Source organism: Herpailurus yagouaroundi, unplaced genomic scaffold (genome assembly GCF_014898765.1).
Source record: "Herpailurus yagouaroundi ecotype Mexico unplaced genomic scaffold, PumYag 28, whole genome shotgun sequence".
In the NCBI taxonomy this organism is placed as follows: domain Eukaryota; kingdom Metazoa; phylum Chordata; class Mammalia; order Carnivora; family Felidae; genus Herpailurus; species Herpailurus yagouaroundi.
The window spans coordinates 75948549-75968734 of record NW_024412376.1 but is presented as its reverse complement, the minus strand read 5'-3'; the positions used below and the strand labels follow the sequence as shown (position 1 = coordinate 75968734).

The 20186-nt window shown below is 39.8% G+C and overlaps 1 protein-coding gene across 6 annotated transcripts in view; it reads left to right on the top strand.

Moving 5' to 3' along the window:
• The window catches only part of MCUB (mitochondrial calcium uniporter dominant negative subunit beta), a 109247-nt gene that overhangs the window by 61151 nt on the left and 27910 nt on the right, over positions 1-20186 (top strand). For all 6 annotated transcript variants that reach the window (XM_040476384.1, XM_040476408.1, XM_040476373.1 and 3 more), the window contains 3 exons: positions 10654-10729; positions 11192-11362; positions 14503-14607. In XM_040476384.1, the coding sequence (XP_040332318.1) occupies positions 10654-10729; positions 11192-11362; positions 14503-14607 (352 nt within the window). The remainder of the gene's footprint in view (positions 1-10653; positions 10730-11191; positions 11363-14502; positions 14608-20186) is intronic.

Sequence of the window (20186 nt, the reverse complement as noted above, 5' to 3'; positions counted from 1 at the left end):
TCTCTCTCTCTCTCTCTCTCTCTCTCTCTCTCTCTCTCTCTCTCTCTGTCCCTCCCCTGCTTACACTCTGTTTCTGTCTCTCAAAAATGAGTAAACATTAAAAAAAATTTTTTTTAAATCATCAAGCTTGCTGAGAGACTATATCTTAATTATTCCTACCCCCAAAAAGAAATGGTAATTATGTGATCGGTGCTATTAATATGGCAATCATATTACAGTATATAAATATATCAAATCAACATGTCATATACCTGTAATGTACACAATGCTGTGTATCAAATACATTTCAATAAAAAACTTAAAAAAGCTATCAAGCCATGAAAAGTAGAACCACCTTAAGTGCATATACTAAGTGAAAGAAGCCAATCTGAAGGCTACTTACTGTATGATTCTAACTGTACAACCACGTTCTGGAAAAGGTGAAACTGTGGAGGCAGTAGAAGGATCAGTGGTTGCCAGAGGTTGCAGGGGAGAGAGGGAGGCAGAGCACATAGGATTTTTAGGGCAGTGAAATTATTGGGTGAGATGCTGCGGTGGTGAGCACAAGTCACTAAGTACGTGTTAAAACTTGTAGAATAGGGGCGCCTGGGTGGCGCAGTCGGTTAAGCGTCCGACTTCAGCCAGGTCACGATCTCGCGGTCCGTGAGTTCGAGCCCTGCGTCAGGCTCTGGGCTGATGGCTCAGAGCCTGGAGCCTGTTTCCGATTCTGTGTCTCCCTCTCTCTCTGCCTCTCCCCCGTTCATGCTCTGTCTCTCTCTGTCCCAAAAATAAATAAACGTTGAAAAAAAAAAATTTAAAACTTGTAGAATATACAGCCAAGAGTGAACCCTAATGTAAACTGTGGACTTTGGGTGAAAATGATGTATCAGTGTAGGCTCACAGATTGTAACAAATGTACCACTCCGGTACTGGATTTTGATATTGGGGGAACTGGCGAGTGGGGTGAGAACTCTGTACACTGCTCAATTTGCTGTTCTAAAATTGATCTAAAATATAAAGTCTGTTTTTGAAAATGGGAGGGAGGGCCATGCTGGATTAGCCCCCACAGGCTCTTGTTTATCAACTTGTGTATCAACTCCTGTTGTCTAGTCACTTCCTGTTATATCAGTGCTAAGCTAATTTTCTCGATAAATTGAGTGATAAATACATTTGAGTGGAAAAAAGGATGGGAAGTAATAGTACATCTCTCATATCGTTGCTGGAAAGATTAGGAGACTGCATGTAAAACTTTGAGCTATACAAAGAGGGTGAGAAGAATATTCGAGATGGAGAACAGCATGTACTACATTCCTGAGATCTGAGAAGCTTGTGTTCTAGGATTGAGAGATAACCAGTAGGGTCAGAGTAAGGCAAGCAAGGAAGAGAGGGATGAGATGAGACATGCAGTGTCTAAGTCATATAGCATCACATTGGCCATGATAAGCTTTCATTTTGTTGAAGCCTAAAGGGCAGCCATTGAAAAATGTTAAGCAGTGGAGTGGGGTCATTCTATTTAAAGATCACCTTTGTTACTTTGAGGAGGGCAGCTTGGAGGAGAGAAAGGGGGGAAGTAAGTAACCAAGTTTGGGAACTATTACAATAGATCATGCTTGGCCTGGACCAGAGCATTAGCAAAAAAAAAAAAAAAAAAAAAAAAAAAAAAAAAAAAAAAAAAAAAAAAGTGGATAAACTATGCAGGTTGAAGGGTTCAGTTGATGGAATTCATGGCATCAAGAATGATTCCTGGGTTTGACTTGAGCAGCTAGCAAGATGGTGGGTCAGTTACTGCAGGGAGAAGGTGGACCCAGAGGAAGAGATTTCAGGGGGAAATCAAGTTTTGTTCTGGATAAATCTAGTTTCAGATGTATGTGGTGATGTAAGGGGAAATGTTAGTCCGGCATTTGGATGTCCTAGGCTAAACCTGGGGAGAGGTCTGACTAGAGAGTTGAGGGACTAGAGATAGAAGCCTGCTGGTAGTATGTTAAAGAGTGAATGGGAGTTGAGGATGAGGCGGCGTAGACAAGCTGGAAAGGTTTGGCTGAAGAGACCATGTGAATGGGGCAGCAACCGGAGGTCTATGTGGTTAGTGGAGGGTCTGGAACTTTTTAAAGAGGAGAGAGAGCAGAGCATATTTACCTACTACATCTGTAGTGTGAGAGTGGTAGAGGGAGTTAAGATTTTGAGAAAGTCTGCGATGTAGAAGATGGAGAGCATCTGAGGAGGGCTTGGCCTGTGGGGAGGAAGGTCACTTGATTGCAAGAGAAGGGAAGGAAGTGATAGTAAAACTAGAGTTCTGTAGTTTTTACGGCAGGAAGATGAGGGAGTTTAGAGTATGAGTTGGCCGTGGAAGGTAGGTACACTGGGCAGGGCTTTCCAGGCAGGGATGGTAAAAAGGGCAAAGGCAAGGAAGCACGCCACAGTGTGCAGTAGTCAGGAAACGGCAGTACTTGCACACATCTGGAATCGCGGGTTGGGAAGCGGGCGGTGCTGGTGATGGTAAGGTGAGACTGGAGAACCGGACAACAGTCAGCTCATGGAAAGTTTTCTTGGGAACAGTTTCTCTTTGTAATAGAAAAATAGAGGTTCTTAAATCTAGAAATAGTTTGACTTTATATGACTTCAGAAGATTGGAATAGGTCTTAATGTGGAATGGATTGGTGGGAGGGCCAGTTAGGAAGCTGCTGCAGCGACCTGGGTGAGATGACATGGACCTGAATGAGGGCGGTGGAGGCAGAGACAGGGGGAGAGGATGGCTTTGACGACTCCGTGTGAATTGGAGCCAGTAGACCTTAGTGGCAGTTCAGCTGTAACTGCTGGTCTTACCAGCTGATTTTATGGACTATTGTTGTTTAGGATAGCCCTCAGTCCTCTAGTTCTAATAGCCGGTCAGTAGTGGTGTGAGTTCATCAAGGAATAAAGGAGAGGAGCAGTGCTATGGAGGAACAAGGAAGCTCAGTTTAGGAGATACTGAGCTTGAGATACCAGTGGGCTGTCCCAATGAGGAAATCTGGTGAGCCTCCAACAGGAATCTCGTTGCTCCCGGGACACCCGATGTGATGTGTCTGTTATTGTTTGATTCTGAACCTTAGGAAGATTTGCTTGTTTGGGGTTCAGACTACTATTAATTTGGTACTGAGTAAAACAACATGAAGCAAAGAAAATATTCCCAAAAAGAAAATTAATAATACACTATCAGGATTCCAAAACTATTACTCCCTCATGATCTAATCATACTGCACTCTAAAGAAAAAAATGCAAACAAAGATTTATGTGCAAAGATGTTTAGAATCAGTTTAGCTGCAATGGTGGAAAATTGAATACGATACATAGATAATAAATTGGAAGGTATACATTGGTGTTAACTGTGGTAATTCTAGATGATGGGTTTTCTGGTGACTTTTTGTGCATCTGTGATGTGTAGATTTTCTAAAATGAGCATGTGTTCCTTTCTGATGAGGAAAAATCTATAGAAATAGTGTATAAAATGGAACTGTCCAACAGTAGGTAAATAGTAAATTTTGGCACACCCATAGGATAAGTGGTTATAGAGCATTTAAAATTTTGTTTATGAAAAATTTTTGAGGTAGATGAATGCTTATAAAACATTAATGATCAGCTCTCTGTGGACTACGATTACATGAGTGTCTGTATCTGTAGAAAGGCTGGAATAAAAAGCCAGGGGGTGGTGGGATTGTAGATGCTTGTCTTCTATTTCTCAAGTTGCCACAATTTTCTTTTCTTACATTTCTTTTTGTCTTATTTTTTTTAATTTTCCAGTTTTAAAGGGCTTTTTACTGCTTTTTTTCTACTTTCCTTGAAAAATGTTGGTTTTTTTCCCCTACCACATTAGAAACTGTAGATTGAGTGGTTTCCTTTAAGTGTTTAATGTACACATGTAATTATAACTTTTTAAAAAAAAATTTTTTTTTCAACGTTTTTTATTTATTTTTGGGACAGAGAGAGACACAGCATGAACGGGGGAGGGCCAGAGAGAGAGGGAGACACAGAATCGGAAACAGGCTCCAGGCTCCGAGCCATCAGCCCAGAGCCCGATGCGGGGCTCGAACTCACGGACCGCTCCGTGAGTTCGTGACCTGGCTAAAGTCGGACGCTTAACCGACTGCGCCACCCAGGCGCCCCAATTATAACTTTTTAAACAAAGTCTTACGTTTTCATTGTCTTTGCCCTCCTCCTGAATTGGACAAGGATCTTCACATGTTCTAAGAATCCATTCATTGTAACACACCCAACCTTGTTTAGTTTTCCACTCATCTTAACATCAAAAGATGGTTTAAAATTTCTTAAAATGAGTTGTTTATTTACCACCATATTTTATAGCTTTGGTGTTTGTATCAATTTCCTAGGGCTTCCATAACAGATTGGGTGACTTAAACAACAGCTTTGTTTTCTTACAGTGCTGGAAGCCAGAAGTCTGAAGGAAAGGTGTTGGCAAGTTTGGTTTCTTCTGAGGCCACTCTCCTTGGATTGTAAATGGCCATTTTCTCATGGTGTCCTCACAGGGTCTTTCCTCTGTGTGTGCACATGTCTGTGTCTGAATCTCCTCTTATAAGGACACCAGTTGCACTGGATTAGGGCCCACACTCATGTCCTCATTTTGACTTTATTACCTCTTTAAAATACATTTATATTCTTAGGTCCTGGACATTAGGACTTCAACATGAATTTGTGGGTTTGAGGGAAGACATGACACAATTCAGCCCATTAATGGTGTTCTCTTGCATTCTGCTTCCATCTGGGTTTAGTTCCATTCTTCCTGAAGAAGTTCTTTAATAAAGATGTATAGGAGAGAAACTGTCATCTCTGTATATCTGAAAGCTCTTCATTTCTTTCAAACCTAAGTAAATATTCCTGAGGATAGTGTTCTGGGTTGATGGTTATTTTCCCTTAGCACCTTAGAGATATTCATATGTTTATTTAACGTATTTATTGAGCCCCTAGATTGTGTGTCAGGTGCTGGGGATACATACAGCCATAAACTGGACCACCTCCCTGTCTCTGCCCAGGGAGCATGCCTTCTAGTGGGAGGAAAGGGAATAGCATTTGTACAGGTTGTCATTTCTCTAGGGTAAACAGCTACGGGTGGAATTGTTGGGTCACCCAAAAAACTGCCAGAAATTTTCCAGAATGGTTGTGCCATTTTACATTCTTGCCAGTAATGTGTGAAAATTAATTACTTTTAAAATTTTCTGTATCCTTCTGTGCTGTGCCTGGTGAAATATTGCCTAGCTCATTAGTTTTCTATTGGTTTTATCCAGTCTAATATTTTTCTAGTCCATTAATCTGGCTTTCTGACACATATGTAGAGTTATTTTTCTGTTTCCAGAAATTAGTTGATCATAGTTTCTTTTATTTCCATTAGTTTAGTATGATAACTTTTTTGTTGATTTTTCTGGAAGCTAATTCTTCCTTTTATCTCTTTGAAGACCCTAAATATAATTTACATTAAAGTCTGTTTTGGATGACTCTCATTTTTATTTTCCATAAATGGAATTAATCTTCAAAGTAAATTTGTTGGTTCTTTCTTAGCATTTAATTTCTCATAAATTAGAATTTTGGATTATAGACTCTATGAGTTTATTTTTCATTCTGTACTCACCCCTTCTGGCTAGTAATTTTACATTGCTTAAAATTGGGATCCTATGGCCAGAGCCCAGAATCGGCTCTTAAATTGCCATCTTAACATCCCTGTCCTGGAATGTTGCAGCGTTATTGGAGATTCCACAGATCAAGTCATTAGATTATTCGAAGGCTGAGGGCACCTGGGTGGCTCAGTCAGTTAAGTGTCCAACTCTTGATTTCAGCTCAGGTCATGATTTCAGGGTCATAAGATCGAGACCCCACATCGGGTTCCATGCTTTGCATGGAGCCTGCTTAATATTCTCTCCCTCCCCCTCTGCCCCTCCCCTGCTCCCTCTCACTATCAAAAAAATAAGTAAGTAAATAAATATCACTGGAAGGCATGCCATGGGTTGCTTTTAGTTCCTTCTATCCTAAAAGAGTCAAACTCTCAGGCACTTCTTACAGTTTTCAGAAAAAAAGGTAAAAATATGACTGTCACAGAGTTATAAAAATGAACACATATTAAAGAATTTACTTAACTCTAATTAAGTAAAGGAACCAGGCAGATGTTATATTCAGCCAAAAGGAAGAATGAAAAGTGCACAAAATTAGATGGAAAAAATAATTTTAAAATGAATTGCAGTTAGAGATAAAACTGGTTAGGGGCGTGTGTGAGTAGTCAGTTGGATCACTACCAGATTGGACAAAATTTATATACTTATCCGTTAATTACCTGTGGTTTAAAGATAGTTGTGGAATGGCTCCAAACCGGTACGAGGGCCAGAGTGTCTTAACTTGAAAAAGTGTGCTGTAGACAATGTACATTTTTCTGTTGAAACACTTTCTTCCATAGGACCCAGAATCTAGCTGACTATCCACTTGGGCCTCGCTTGTCACATTGTGTTTCTGTCTTGTTTTTGGTACAAGGAGAGATACGTATGGTGGTTTTGAATAGAACAGAGGGGTCCCTTAAGTGTGAATTTATACCACCATCTTGAATGGAAACTGCATCTTGATTTTATTAACAGTAATAAAGATAACTAATCTAAAATATGGCAGAGCTCCAGAAAAAGTCTAGTCTTGTTAATTGACCCCAACACATGCTCATTATATATCTTCTTTCTGTTAACGCCTGCGCCCATTTACTTGAAGGCTCAAACAAACCTCTCCCATATTAATGATTCTTCCCTTTTGTCCTCTTCAAACTAGAGCTGTCTCCTCTTTCTCATAACCCATGTCTTCCTGCACCCTCTGCCTGTCAAAGATCAGGGGAGCTGGTATATCTTGAAGCTTGGATTCCAACTTGTTCTAACTGCAAAGCCTGTGTTCTGTCCAGGAGACCATCACCTTGCAGGAAGATTTAAAGAAGAAATGGCTTTTGAGCTGGACCTTGAGGGAATGACAGGATTTGCTAGGCAGAAGTGGATAAAGAAGGCACTTTAATGATAAGTCCATGACTCTTGGCTTGTTTCACTGCGGCCTAAGTTCATGCTGTAAGAGAATAGTACGTGATAAAGTTGTGGAGGTGGGTTGGTCCACGCTGCCCTTGCTGAACTCATAAACTGTACCTTATACTTTGTTTCACTTAATCTTTATACCAGCTCTACAAGGTAGAGAATTCCCACCTAACCCTTGAGAAAACCAAAGCAGAAGTTAGCCCTGTGACTTCTGTGATCTCCCAGCTGTTAAGTGGCTGAATTGACTTTAGAATCCCAGTTTTTGCACATCCAGGGCCCCTGTGCTTTCTACTTTACATAGGCTGTTGAAGTCTAAGGAGTTTTCAGCAGGTTGCAAAGTGATTAGAATTATATTTAGGAAAAACACATACTGAAGAGAAGCCCGAGTCCTCTTTTGTCATGATACTGAGTGTCCTTTGAAGGCAGTAACCCTTGACCCAGCACTAAACACTTGGTATTCAAAATGATTTTGTGCAGAAATTTCACATAGTTCCCTGAAAGCCATGGAGGGTCCCCTAGAGCTCAGCTACTCAGACTCAGAGCGTAATCTTCACACCCTTACTTCAGACCTACTAGTTCAGGAATCCCAGGGTGAAGTCCAGGAATCTGTGTTTTTAGCAAGCCCTATCTTCTTAACAACAGATGGTATTGGAATATTCAGGTGATTCTTTAAAAAAAAATTTTTTTTTAACTCTCTTCCTTATTTTTTCCTTTACTCCTTCTTTCCTTTTTTCACTTTCATTTTTCCCACCAACACTTTCTTTTTTATTAAAATTTTAAAAATGTTTCTGAGAAAGAGAGAGACAGAGTGTGAGCGGGGGAGGGGCAGAGAGAGAGGGAGACACAGAACCCGAAGCAGGCTCCAGGCTCTGAGCTGTCAGCACAGAGCCCGATGCAGGTCTCGAACTCACGAACCGCGAGATCACGGTTAAGCAGCCGAAGTTGGATGCTTAACCAACTGAGCCACCCAGGCACCCGCTCTTTTTAAAAATTTTTAATGTTTATTTATTTTGAGAGCAAGTGAGCACACAAGCAGGGGAGGGGCAGAGAGAGGGAGACGGAGAATCCCAAGCAGGCTCCACACTGTCAGCACAGAGCCAGACCGCAGGGCTCAATCTCACAAGCCGTGAAATCGTGACCTGAGCTGAAATAAAGAGTTGGATTCATAACCCACTGAGCCACCCAGGCTCCCCTATTCAGGTGATTCTTAGAGGCATACACATGCTTGAGAAAGCCTTGGTATTTTTCTCTGGCAGCTCTGCCTTTCAGCATTTCCTAGGTGACAAGTGGTTGCCTCTAAAATGATTTCCTCCATAGTAGACCAGAAACTTCATCAGCACATTAAGTGATAATGGGTACTTTCTGATCAGGAATTATCACTGACATCTAGGAACCTGACTCATAGACTGTCTGGCTTTATACAGACCCTAGCATAAAATTTAGTATGTAAAAGTGGTCATCTATAGAAAAAAGTCTGGACAGATACATGCCAAATCACTGTTAGAAAATTATCCATGGCACTTGTGGAAGAATGGTAAGGTAGACTTTATTCAGGGAGACCACAGCAGTGGGGTTTTGCAGTGGGGGGAGAGATGGGCTCAAGTCTGAATACAACAAGGAAAAAAACGGGAATTTATTTCCAAGGAGCAAGGTGAGGTGGCGGTAGGAGCAGTGGATGGAAAGTTAGTACCAGGATAGGGTAATTCTGTGCTAACCTGACCTACCAGGATTCTTGCTGAAGCCTGACTAGAATGATCAGATAACGACAATACCTGGGGGATTGTGGGGAATGAGGAATTTGATTAGATATCGAGAGGGGGAGGATTCTGGCTAAACTGACGGGATTCTTGCTAAAACTGGGTTCTTAGAGGACATGCCCAAGGATGGGGCTCCATCAGGCTTAGAGGAGCTGGACTAAAGTTTAGTCAAGAAGAGAGTCTTTATCACCACTAACAGCGATGATCTCTGGGGGAAGTTTGGGATGGTGCAGAGGTAAGGGAAAGGCTTTTAATTTTTATGCCCTACATTTTTATTAGACTTTTATACATAGAGAATCATATCATTAAATGCATTTATATTACTTTTTTTTTTTTTAACATTTATTTATTTTTGAGAGAGCACAAGCAGGGGAGGGGCAGAGAGAGAGGGAGACACAGAATCTGAAGCAGGCTCCAGGCTCTGAGCTGTAAGCACAGAGCCTGACGTGGGGCTCGAACACATGAATTGTGAGGTCGTGACCCGAGCCAAAGTCGGAGGCTTAACCGAATGAGCCACCCAGGCGCCTCTATATCATTAAATATTTTTAAAGAAGTATTTTGGTAGAGAATTGTGATGTGTTTTCAAGTGGATATATTTTTCTTAGTTTCTTATACTTTAATTAAAAGTAGTAGGAAACAAAAAAACAGTAGTACAACATCCAGTATGCAAACTTGGAAAACTTCTGCATGTCTTTACTCATTGAGAGCTACATCTGTTTTAAGAAATAATCAGATTTTTTTTCTTTTTCATTGTATTATTTTTAGAAATAAAATTCAAATGAAGTCTTAATATGACATATCTTGTAACTAATAGCCTGTGTTGTGTTTAATACTAGAAATATGTATTTGGGTTTTTTTAATATTTATTTTCGAGAGAGCATGCAGCGGGGGGAGGGCCAGAGAGAGAGGGAGACAGAATCTGAAGCAGGCTCCTCACTGTCAGCAGAGCCCGACACGGGGCTCAAACTCATGAACCTGAGGTCATGACCTGAGCTGAAGTCTGACACTTAACCAGCTGAGCCACCCAGGCACCCCTAATACTAGAAATATATATTTGAATGTTTTGTTTCACTTACTGAGAACTTTGTTTTGATTTTGAGCATAATGGAACATCATTTGAGTCACTCATTGTTTCATTTTTCATAGCAGTGAGCACATTTTTAACTACCTGATTTAACAGTGCCGACTCGCATAAATGAAGGGTTGGAAATCCAATTTGGAAAAGAATTCTTCATTGCATAGTTACTGGAAAACTTATTGCTAGTAAACTCTTCTCCAGGTGATACAGTAAAAAACAAAACAAAACAAAACTGGATGTTGTGACCATGGTACTAATTCTTCTGGAACAGGTTCTTTTGCCTGTGAACCAGTTTTTCAGTGCCCTTTCTTTCTACTAACTACCACAGTGTCTTTGTGCACATAGTGCACCATGATGTCATCTGGCCTTCCTTTGGGTCCAGTACAATTGTAAACACAAGCACCAATGCTAAAACATGTTCCATAGAAAAGTGGCCATTTAGATGTTTTAGGACCAGCCATTCTATCAGGTAGAACTTTCTGTGATGGAAATGTTCTGTTTCGGTGCTAGCATAGTAGCCGCTAGGCACACGGAGCTCTTGAGCCCTTGAAATGTGCAAAGATACTGAGAAACTGAATTTTTAGCGATAATTTTAATTTTAATGGTCACGTGTGGCTAGCGCCTACCATATGGGACAAGAAAGCAGTCAGAAAGGTGTAGTGAGCTTCTCCAAGGGTTTATCTGGGAAGCTGACGTTCTTATCATGCTGGTCCCGTAAGGTTAAAAAAAAAAATCTTCTGGTAAAGACACTTATTTCAACTTTCCCACTTTTTCTAAAAGAAGAAATAATCTTTCTTAACAGATTTTGTGTGTGAAGCTGTGTGGAAATCTAAAATACAGTCAATCACATCTTTATGGTACAGTGGTGCCCCCTGATGGTAAGCTTTCTTATCACTTTTTTGATTCCTACGCTAAGGTGTTTCCATTTTTCCAAATAAAAGGAGAAATATGGGTTTTGAACAAAAAGGACTTTCTTATGCCCCTCCATGTTCTCCCCGCCCCACCCTTAGTTCAGTTCCTCCCTCTCTGCTGCCATAATGTCTCTGATGTCTTTTGGCAAACTCCCACCCCATCGATCATAGGATTTATCGATGAATTAGAAACAGTTTCTGCCTTGAAGAACTTAACTCTTCACCTGGCAAGACTTTAAGCAGATAATTATAATAAAATGTTATAGAATGCTAGAGAATATGTAAATTGTAGTATAATGAAGGCCCTATAGTAGTGCCTTATTACAGGAATTCAGAGGGTTATGAATTTCATATTTAAGCGTTCCTATAGAATCTTGTATTTTAAAGTTGTTACCTATTCCTGTATTCCTACTTTTTTTTCCTTAACAGAAATAACCATTAATTATAGACATGGCCTTCCCTTGATAACCCTTACTTTGCCATCCAGAAAAGAGCGTTGTCAATTTGTGGTCAAACCAATGTTATCAACAGTTGGTTCATTCCTTCGGGACCTACAAAATGAAGATAAAGGTGTCAAAACTGCAGCCATCTTGACAACAGGTATATATATATTTTTTCAACTTGTCTTTTTTTCTTCTTCTGAACCATTGTTTTGTTTCTGTTCTAGATAGTTGATTCTTTAATTCATTATACAATAAATGGTTGACCTTTACTGTGTCCATTTTTGTATATCTGTGATATAAAAAAAATTAACTCTGTTGAATAAAAAATTAATGGGATAAGTTTAGTGTACGTTTTAGTTACTTATTTCATAAACTTAGCCCGAAGGTTTTTTCTGAGAAAATTTTAATGACACAGGCTGCAAATAGAGATAAATGACCAAATTTTCATTTTTATTTTACTGTAGTGTTACATGCTCAGAATAAACTTATTAAAGTGTTAATGATTACTGTTGCGGTTTTGAAAAGGAAATAAATATTCTTCCCTCTCCAAGTTCAGAACCAAATAAGGTATAGATATAGAAGTTGGAAAAATAGAAATTAAGAATTTATTTACTCAACAGATTGAGCATCTAACATATGCCAGGTAATGTGCTAGGTGCCAGAGGCAAAGAACAATAGAGATTAAAAACAAAACAAAACAAAAAACACAAAACCTCCTGCTCTTATTGAGGTTGTATTTTAAGAGGAGAAAGAAAAAGGTAAAGAAGTAAAATATGCAGTATGTCAGATAATGAATATTGCCAAGCAAAAGCAGAGCGGGGACAGTGGTGGGGAGGGAGGTGCTCTCCAGCAGGGGAGCGTAGTGTGGTGGTAGGTGCCCACGAATGGGGGGTGTGGGGGAGTGTGGTGGAGGGGGAGATGCTCACAGAGTGGGGGGCTGTGTGCTGTGGCAGGAGGTGCTTTCAGAGTGTGGGGCTGCGGGGGAGGTATGGGGAGGAGATGCTCTAGGGGAGGTGGGGTTCCAGGGATGGGGAGGGTGCCCGCTAAGTCACCCTGGAGGGAAGACCTGGAAGGGAAGAGGGAGCTGTGTAGATGGGGGAAGTTTAGCTGGCCGAGGCCCCGTTGTGGGAGCCAGCCTCACTGTGACTGCAAAGGAGGCAGCTGGGTGGAGGTAAGATCAGAGGGACAGGTTAGGGAAAGCTTTTTTATCGGCTGTTGTAAGGACTTTGGATTTAACTGGAAGGGGAGCTTTCTTCCTGATGAAACCAGGATTAGAGAATAAGGTTTTAGTCCTGTGGCCACTGTGACCTAATACTTCATCCCTGAACTAGACTGAGCCGTCATGGGAGCCCTGAACAACCATGGACCTTCACTACAGGGCCAGCGCGCCTGCCTTCCTAAGCTCCTGAGAGCAGGCAGGTGTGAGTCCAGTGGGGCACTGAGCACAGTACTCGCCTGGTAGTATGTACCCCGTAAGCACCCTGTGAGTGAATGATACAAGCGAGGTGAAAGCAGTGAGTGACGTGTATACCCTGCTTGTTTCTGAAAAACTAAGTAGCTTTGAAACATAAAACACAAAGGAAAAGACTGGAGATCTTAGAGAAAAATGTCTCTTTGGACTGAGTGAAAACACTCTTTTGGGGTTTAAATCGATACTTGCCCAAGAATAGGTGAGAAATGCAAGTCTGCATCATTAGCCCCTTCAAAGTGTTTTTTTTGCATCAGTCTTTTGCTGTTCCTGTATTAGTATAAAGGATAATGTAGTACTTCAACTGAGAAACCATACTCAGGTGATTGCTTTTTATAGTCCTATTTTAAGGAGCAGGTTTGAAGTCATTTAAATGTAAATTTTTAAATGACACTTGCAAAGTCACATAAAATGGTTGGTGCGTTACTGATCTTTAGAAAAAAAAAAGAGGCTGTGTGGGTGGAATTTGCCTGCATTTAATTTGGGCTTGAAAAGAGTGTTCCAAGCTTGTCACAGTTTTGCCCATAGTGTGGGTTGAATTATTTGGCAATTCCTGGGAAAATGATGTCACCCCAGCTGATGAACAGGAACCCAAACAGCCAAATTCGAGGAACAGACCCAGGTGCAAACTGACTCGCTGCCTTCTAGAACAAAAGAACTACGGAGAGCCAGACTGGAGGCAGACAGCCGGGTTCTTCCCAATTTTACAAGCAGCATTAATGTTGTCATGCATATTAATGTAGCTGAAATAGCTTTGGTTGAATGTAGCCAGGCAAATGCCACGCTAGGAGAAGATACATGTCCTGGACTTTATATCACTTCTATGTGGACTGTTCTAAAGGGAGAAACCCCTACCCAGCGCCAGGTTTTTGCTTTCTTAAACTTGGATTACATTAAAGGTCAAAAATATAATACAAACTAGGCTATATGAGAAGTTATGCAAAGCACGCTGAGGTTAAAATTTTCCAAGAGATTTTTTTTTTTTCTGAATTGTTCCTAGGATATTTGAAATTACTGTTAGAATCTTTCCTACCACTTTCTAACTCCATAAAATAAACTGCACACAAGCAGATGACCCTTTAGGTTTGATTATGTTTATTACCGTCCCTAGCACCCCCATCCCCTAGAAGCTTTGCCTCTATTCACCTTTCCCCAGCTAGAACAGCAGGGAGCCCTGTGTGGTAATGGTTGGCAGTGTATTTGGCCACCTAGTTTTAACAAATCAGTCGCCTCTAGTAATTTAAAAGTAGGCTTTTAAATGCTACCTGTGTGCCTTACACATTCCAGTCAGGGGCACAGCTGTATGTAGCAGATAATGGACTCTGGCTGAGCAGAGGAAGGTGTCAGCTCTGGAGATTGGCATTTGACAGAAAGCCAGGCTCAGAAGAAGGCAGGAACCGAGGGAGGATGTGAGCAAAATCCAAGTTAGCCTAAGGTCCACCTGATGGGCTCCACTCATCTGCACCCCCACCCCCATGACACCTCCAGTGCTCTGGCTTTGCTGTGAAGAGTTCCCATCTCCCCTGAATCTTCACATGACCTTGGCAGAGACAGTCTCGCCAGGAACATCCACCTGGATCCCAGCTTCCCTGACAGTGAGAAAAGGGAGCACCTGCCTGCTCTGGCTGTCTAGTGTACTCAGAGGTAGAGCAAGAAGGGAGGATTCCCACCCCCCACCCCATGGGAACAGTATTGGGTATTAGCCTCCCAAAAAGAAAATGTCCACTACTGTATTGTAAGGACCTGGGTTAGTATTTTTCTATATGTTGGGAAATGGTTCTTATGTTCTAAAACAAGGACGTAATTTTGCTTTGTGTATTTTCTTTCAGATGGCCGTGAAATTCCAGCTACCACTTTAATGGAAATTTTGCTAATGAATGATTTTAAACTTGTCATTAACAAAATAACATATGATGTTCAGTGCCCTAAGAAAGGTAAGAAACACGACTATGCAACTGTCTTAACATTTCCCTTTAGTGGTGGGACTTTTATAGGGAGTAAGCCTAAGAATCTTGTAAATTAACCAAATGACCAAGAAGGCTTTGGAGAACTGATGCCTAAAGTTTTCTAGCAGGGGTATGAATGATCAGTAGAAGTTGCCCAGCAGGGCTTTTAGTCTCATATACTGTTTTTACACTTCTGAAACTTCACTTTAGGATCTTGAAATGCTTAATCTGAAATTAAGGCTTAGAAGTAGGCCTGAAAATCATGAATCTAAGTGTGTATTGTACAATGCTTAACTCTTTTTTTAAAAAAAGAGACTTGTTTTTGTTTTTTGTTTTTGTTTTTGTTTTTTTTTAGAGTAGTTTTAGGTTTGTCAGCAATATTGAGCAGATTAGTATACAGTTCCCATATTCTCTCTGTCCCCTGCCCCATAGCCCTCCCCACTATCAAGCACCAGAGTGGTATATTTGTTATAGTCTATGAGCCTACACCGGCCCATCATTATTACTCAAAGTTCATAGCTGACATTAGGGGTCACTCTTGGGTTTTGAAAAATGTATAATGACATATATCCACTATTATAGTCTCATCTAGAGTAATTCCACTACCCAAAGTCCTCCGTGATCTGCCTGTTCATCCCTCCCTCCCCCCTAACCTCTGGCAACCAGTAATCTTTTTACTGTCTCCATAGTTTTGTCTTTTTTTTTAGAATGTTCTGTAGTGGGTATCATATAGTATATAGCATTTGCAAGTTTTTGTGTGTACATAAGTTTTCAGTTCATTTGGGTAAAGAGCAAGAAACATGATTGCTGGATTGTATGTTAAGAGTATGTTTAGTTTTGTAAGAAACTGACAAACTTTCTTCTAAAATGGCTGTACCGTTTTGCATGCCCATCCAGCAGTCAGAGTTCCTGCTGTTCACATCCGTGACAACCTTTATGGTTGTCAGTGTCTGGGTTTTGGCCATTCTCCTGGGTGTGTAATGATGGTAGCTTATATTTTTAACTTGACTTGCCTAATGGCATATGATTTCACATGCTTACTGTATTCTCTGGTGAGGTGTCTGTTCAAGTCTTTGGCCCATTTTTAGAGCAGGTTGTCCATTTTTTAAATTGTTGATTTAAGACTGCTTTGCATATTTTGGGTAACAATTCATTAGCAGATCTCTCTTTTGCAAATATTTTTTCCCCAGCCTGTAGCTTGTCTTCTCATTCTCTTGGCATTGTCTTTTGTAGGGCAGAAGTTTTAATTTAATGAAGTCCAGTATATCATTTATTTCTTTTATGGTTTGTGCCTTTGGTACATGTAAAAAGTCATCATTATACCCAGAGGCATCTAGGTTTTTCCCAATGTTCTAGGAGTTGTATAGTTTTGCATTTTGAATTAGTTTTTGTGAAGGGTACAAGATCTGAATCTAGATTCTTTTTGTTTTTGCATGTGAATGTCTAGTTCTTCCAGCACCATTTGTTGAAAAGACTGCCTTTGCTCTATCGTATTGCCTTTGCTCCATCGTATTGCCTTTGCTCCTTGGTCAGAGATCAGTTGACTATATTTATGTGTGTCTGTTTCTGGGCTCTGTATTTGATTTCATTGATCTGTTTGTTCTTTTACCAATACCATGCTGTCTTGATTCCTGTAGCTTTATAGTAAGCCTTGGAATCGAGGAGTGTCAGTTCTCTGATTTTATTCTTCTTCCATACCAAGTTGGCCATTCTCGGTCTTCTGACCTTAGAATCAGTTTGTTGGTATCCACAAAATATCTTGCTGAGATCTTGATTGGGACTGTGTTGAATGTGTAGATGAAGTTGGGAAGAACTAATATCGTGTCAGTATGGAGTCCTACTTCCTGTGAATGTGGAATAGGTCTTGATTTATTAAATCCTTCTTTGATGTCTTTCACGAGAGTTTTACAGTTTTCCTCATAAAGATTTTGATCATAACTTGTTACGTTTATACCTAAGTATTTCAGTTTTTTAGGTGCTGATGTAAATGGTAATGTGTTTTTAATTTCCAGATTCCACTTGTTGATGTATGATAAAGTGATTGACTTTTATATCATAACCTTGTATCCTGCAGCTTTCCTATAATTGCTTTTTAGATCCAGCGGTTTTGTTTTGTCGATTCTTTCAGATTTTCTATGTAGACTATCAGGTCATCTGCAAACAAAGACACTTTTATTTCTTCACAGTCTGTTCATCTTTTATATCCTTTTTTTATTTACTTGCATTAGCAAGAACTTACAGTGTGATTTTGAAAAGAGTAGTGAGAGGAGACCCTTTGCTTTTTTCCTGATCTTATCAGGAAAGCTTCAAGTCTCTCACCAATAAATATGATGTTAGATGTTTTTATCAAGTTGAGGAAGTCTCCCTCTATTCCTACTTTGCTAGGGTTTTCATCATGAATAGGAATTGGATTTCGTCAAATGCTTTTCTGCGTTTACTGGTATGACCATGTGACTTTAGCTTATTGGTATGATGGATTGCTTTAATTGAAAAGTTGAACCAACTTTCCATTTCTGTAATAAATCCCATTTGATCATGGTGTATAATTGTTTTTATACATTGTTGGATTCAACTTAATATTTTGTTGAGGATTTTTGCATCTTTGTTTATGAGCGATATTGGTCTTTAATGTTCTTGTAATGTCTTTGTTCGATTTTTGCATTAGGGTAATTGCCACATGGAATGAGTTAGGAATTATTCCCTCTGCTTCTATCTCCTGGAAAGGATTGTAGAGGATTAGTATAATTTCTTACTTAAATGTTGAGTAGAATTTGAGTAGAATTCACCAGTGAACCTATCTGGGCCTAGTGCTTTGCGTTTTTAAAGGTTATTATTGATTCAATTTTAAAATAGATACAGGTCTATTCAGATTGTCTCGTAGTTCTTGTGTGTGTTTTGGCAGATTGTGTCTTTCAGCGAATGGGTCCATTTAATCTGGGTTATTAAATTTGCAAGCAAGGAGTTATTCATAGTTTCCTTTATTATCCTTTGAATGTTCCTGGGATCCATAATGATGTCCTATTTTTCATTTCTGATATTAGTAATTTGTGTCTTTTTTTTTGTTGGCCTGGCTAGGATTTTATCAAATTTATTGGTTTCTTCAAAGATAGAGCTTTTAGTTTCATTGACTTTCTTTATTGATTATCTGTTCTCAATTTCATTGATTTCTGCTTTGATTTTTATTTCTTCTGCTTACATTGCATTTCATTTGCTTTTTTTCCAAGTGGAAACTTTGGATTAGTGATTTTAGGTGTTTCTTCTTTTCTAATATATGCATTCAGTGCTATAAATTTCCCTCTGAGTACTGCTTTGTTTCATCCTACAAATTTTGGTAAGTTGTGTTTTCATTTTCATGTAGTTCAAAATATTGTCTAATATTTCTTTGTTTTTTCTTGGACCCATGTATTATTTAGAAGTGTGTTAATTGCCAAATATTTTGAGATTTTCTAGCCATCTTTTTGATTTCTATTTGAATTGCGTTGTGGTCTGAGAGCATATATTGTACAATTTATATTTTGCATTTGTTTTGGATGTGGCCCCAAGTGAGGCTTATCTTGGTGAATGTTCAGTGTGAGCTTGAGAAGAATGTGTATTTTCTGTTTTAGGATGAAATAGTCTTGGGGTGCCTGGGTGGCGCAGTCGGTTAAGCGTCCGACTTCAGCCAGGTCACGATCTCACGGTCCGTGAGTTCGAGCCCCGCGTCAGGCTCTGGGCTGATGGCTCAGAGCCTGGAGCCTGTTTCCGATTCTGTGTCTCCCTCTCTCTCTGCCCCTCCCCCGTTCATGCTCTGTCTCTCTCTGTCCCAAAAATAAATAAACGTTGAAAAAAAAAAAAAAAAGAAATAGTCTATAGATGTTAATTCTATCTGTATGATTGATAGTACTGTTGAATTTAGCTGTGTCCTTGATGATTTTTTTGTTGGCTAGATTGCTCCATATCTAATAGGTATTAAAGACTCCCAACTATTACTGGATTTCTTTTCTCCTTGTGGTTCTGTCAGTTTCATATTTTGACACTTTGTTGTTAATTACTAAGCGTTAAGGGTTGCTGGTTTTCTTAGTGACTGTTATGTAATTATGTAATGCCTTTTTTATCCACGACAACTTTCCTTACTCTGAAGTCTGCTGTGTCTGACATTAACATAGCTAGTCCAGCTTTCTTTTTCCTTTATACATGTATATGTATATATATAAAATTTATATCCTATAATAGTTTCATTTAAATATATATATAAAATTTGTATCCTATAATATATATTAGTTTCAGGTGTACAGCGTAATGATTTAGTATTATATATATTGCAAAATGATCACTGTAACAAGTCTAAGTTAATATCCATCCATACACCGTTGTTGTTTTTCTTCCAGCTTGCTTTTGATTAGTGTTAGCATGATATATCTTCCTTCCTCCTTTTACTTTTAATCTATACGCGTCTTTGGGTCGCCTGGGTGGCTCAGTTGGTTGGGCGTCTGACTTCAGCTCAGGTCATGATCTCCCCATCCGTGAATTCGAGCCCTGCGTCAGGGTCTGTGCTGACAGCTCAGAGACTGAAGCCTGCTTCGGATTCTGTGTCTGCCTCTCTCTCTGCCCCTTCCCCACTCGCACTCTGTCTCTCTTTCTCGAAAAAAGAAACAGAAAAAAGAAATACGTGTCTTTATATTTAAAGAGGATTTCTTGTAGACAACCTGTAGTTGGGCCTTTGTTTTTGTTTTTAAAAAAATTTTTTAGGGGCGCCTGGGTGGCTCAGTTGGTTAAGTGTCCGACTTCAGCTCAGGTCATGATCTCATGGTTTGTGGGTTTGAGCCCTGCGTTGGGCTCTGTGCTGACAGCTCAGAGCCTGGAGCCTGCTTCGGATTCTGTGTCTCCTCTCTCTGCCCCTCCCCCACTCATGCTGTGTTTCTCTCTCTCAAAATAAACATTAAAAAAAGTTTCAATTTAAAAAAATGTTTATTTAATGTTTGTTCATTTTGAGAGAGAGAGAGAATACGCACGTGAGTGGGGGAGGGAGAGAGGGAGAGAGAGAGAATCCCAAGCAGGCTCCGTGTTGTTAGCGCAGAGCCCAATAAGGGGCTTAATCCCAGGACTGTGAGATCATGACTTGAGCCACAGTCAAGAGTCAGACGCTTAATGGACTGAGCCACCCAGGTGCCCCAGGCCTTGTTTTTTAATCTAGTCAAATCTGTGTTTTAACTGGTGATTTAACCCATTGATATTTAAAAGTGATTATTGCTATATTTGATTAATATCTGTCATATTTTTATTGTCTATTTTTTGACCCTTTTCTTTATTCTTAATTTTGTCTTCCAGTCTTTGTCTGCCTTTTGTGGTTTTAATTGAGCATTTTATGATTCCATTTTCTTTTGTAGCATATCAGTGATGCCTTTTTACTTTTCTTAATGGTTGCCCTAGATTTTGCAATATACATTTACAATTAATCCAAGTCCTCTTTCTTCCTTTCCTTTCCTTCCCCTTCCCTCCCCTCCCCTTCCCTTCCCTTTTCTTTTCTTTTCTCTTTTTTCTATTCTATTCTATTCTATTCTATTCTATTCTATTCTATTCTATTCTAT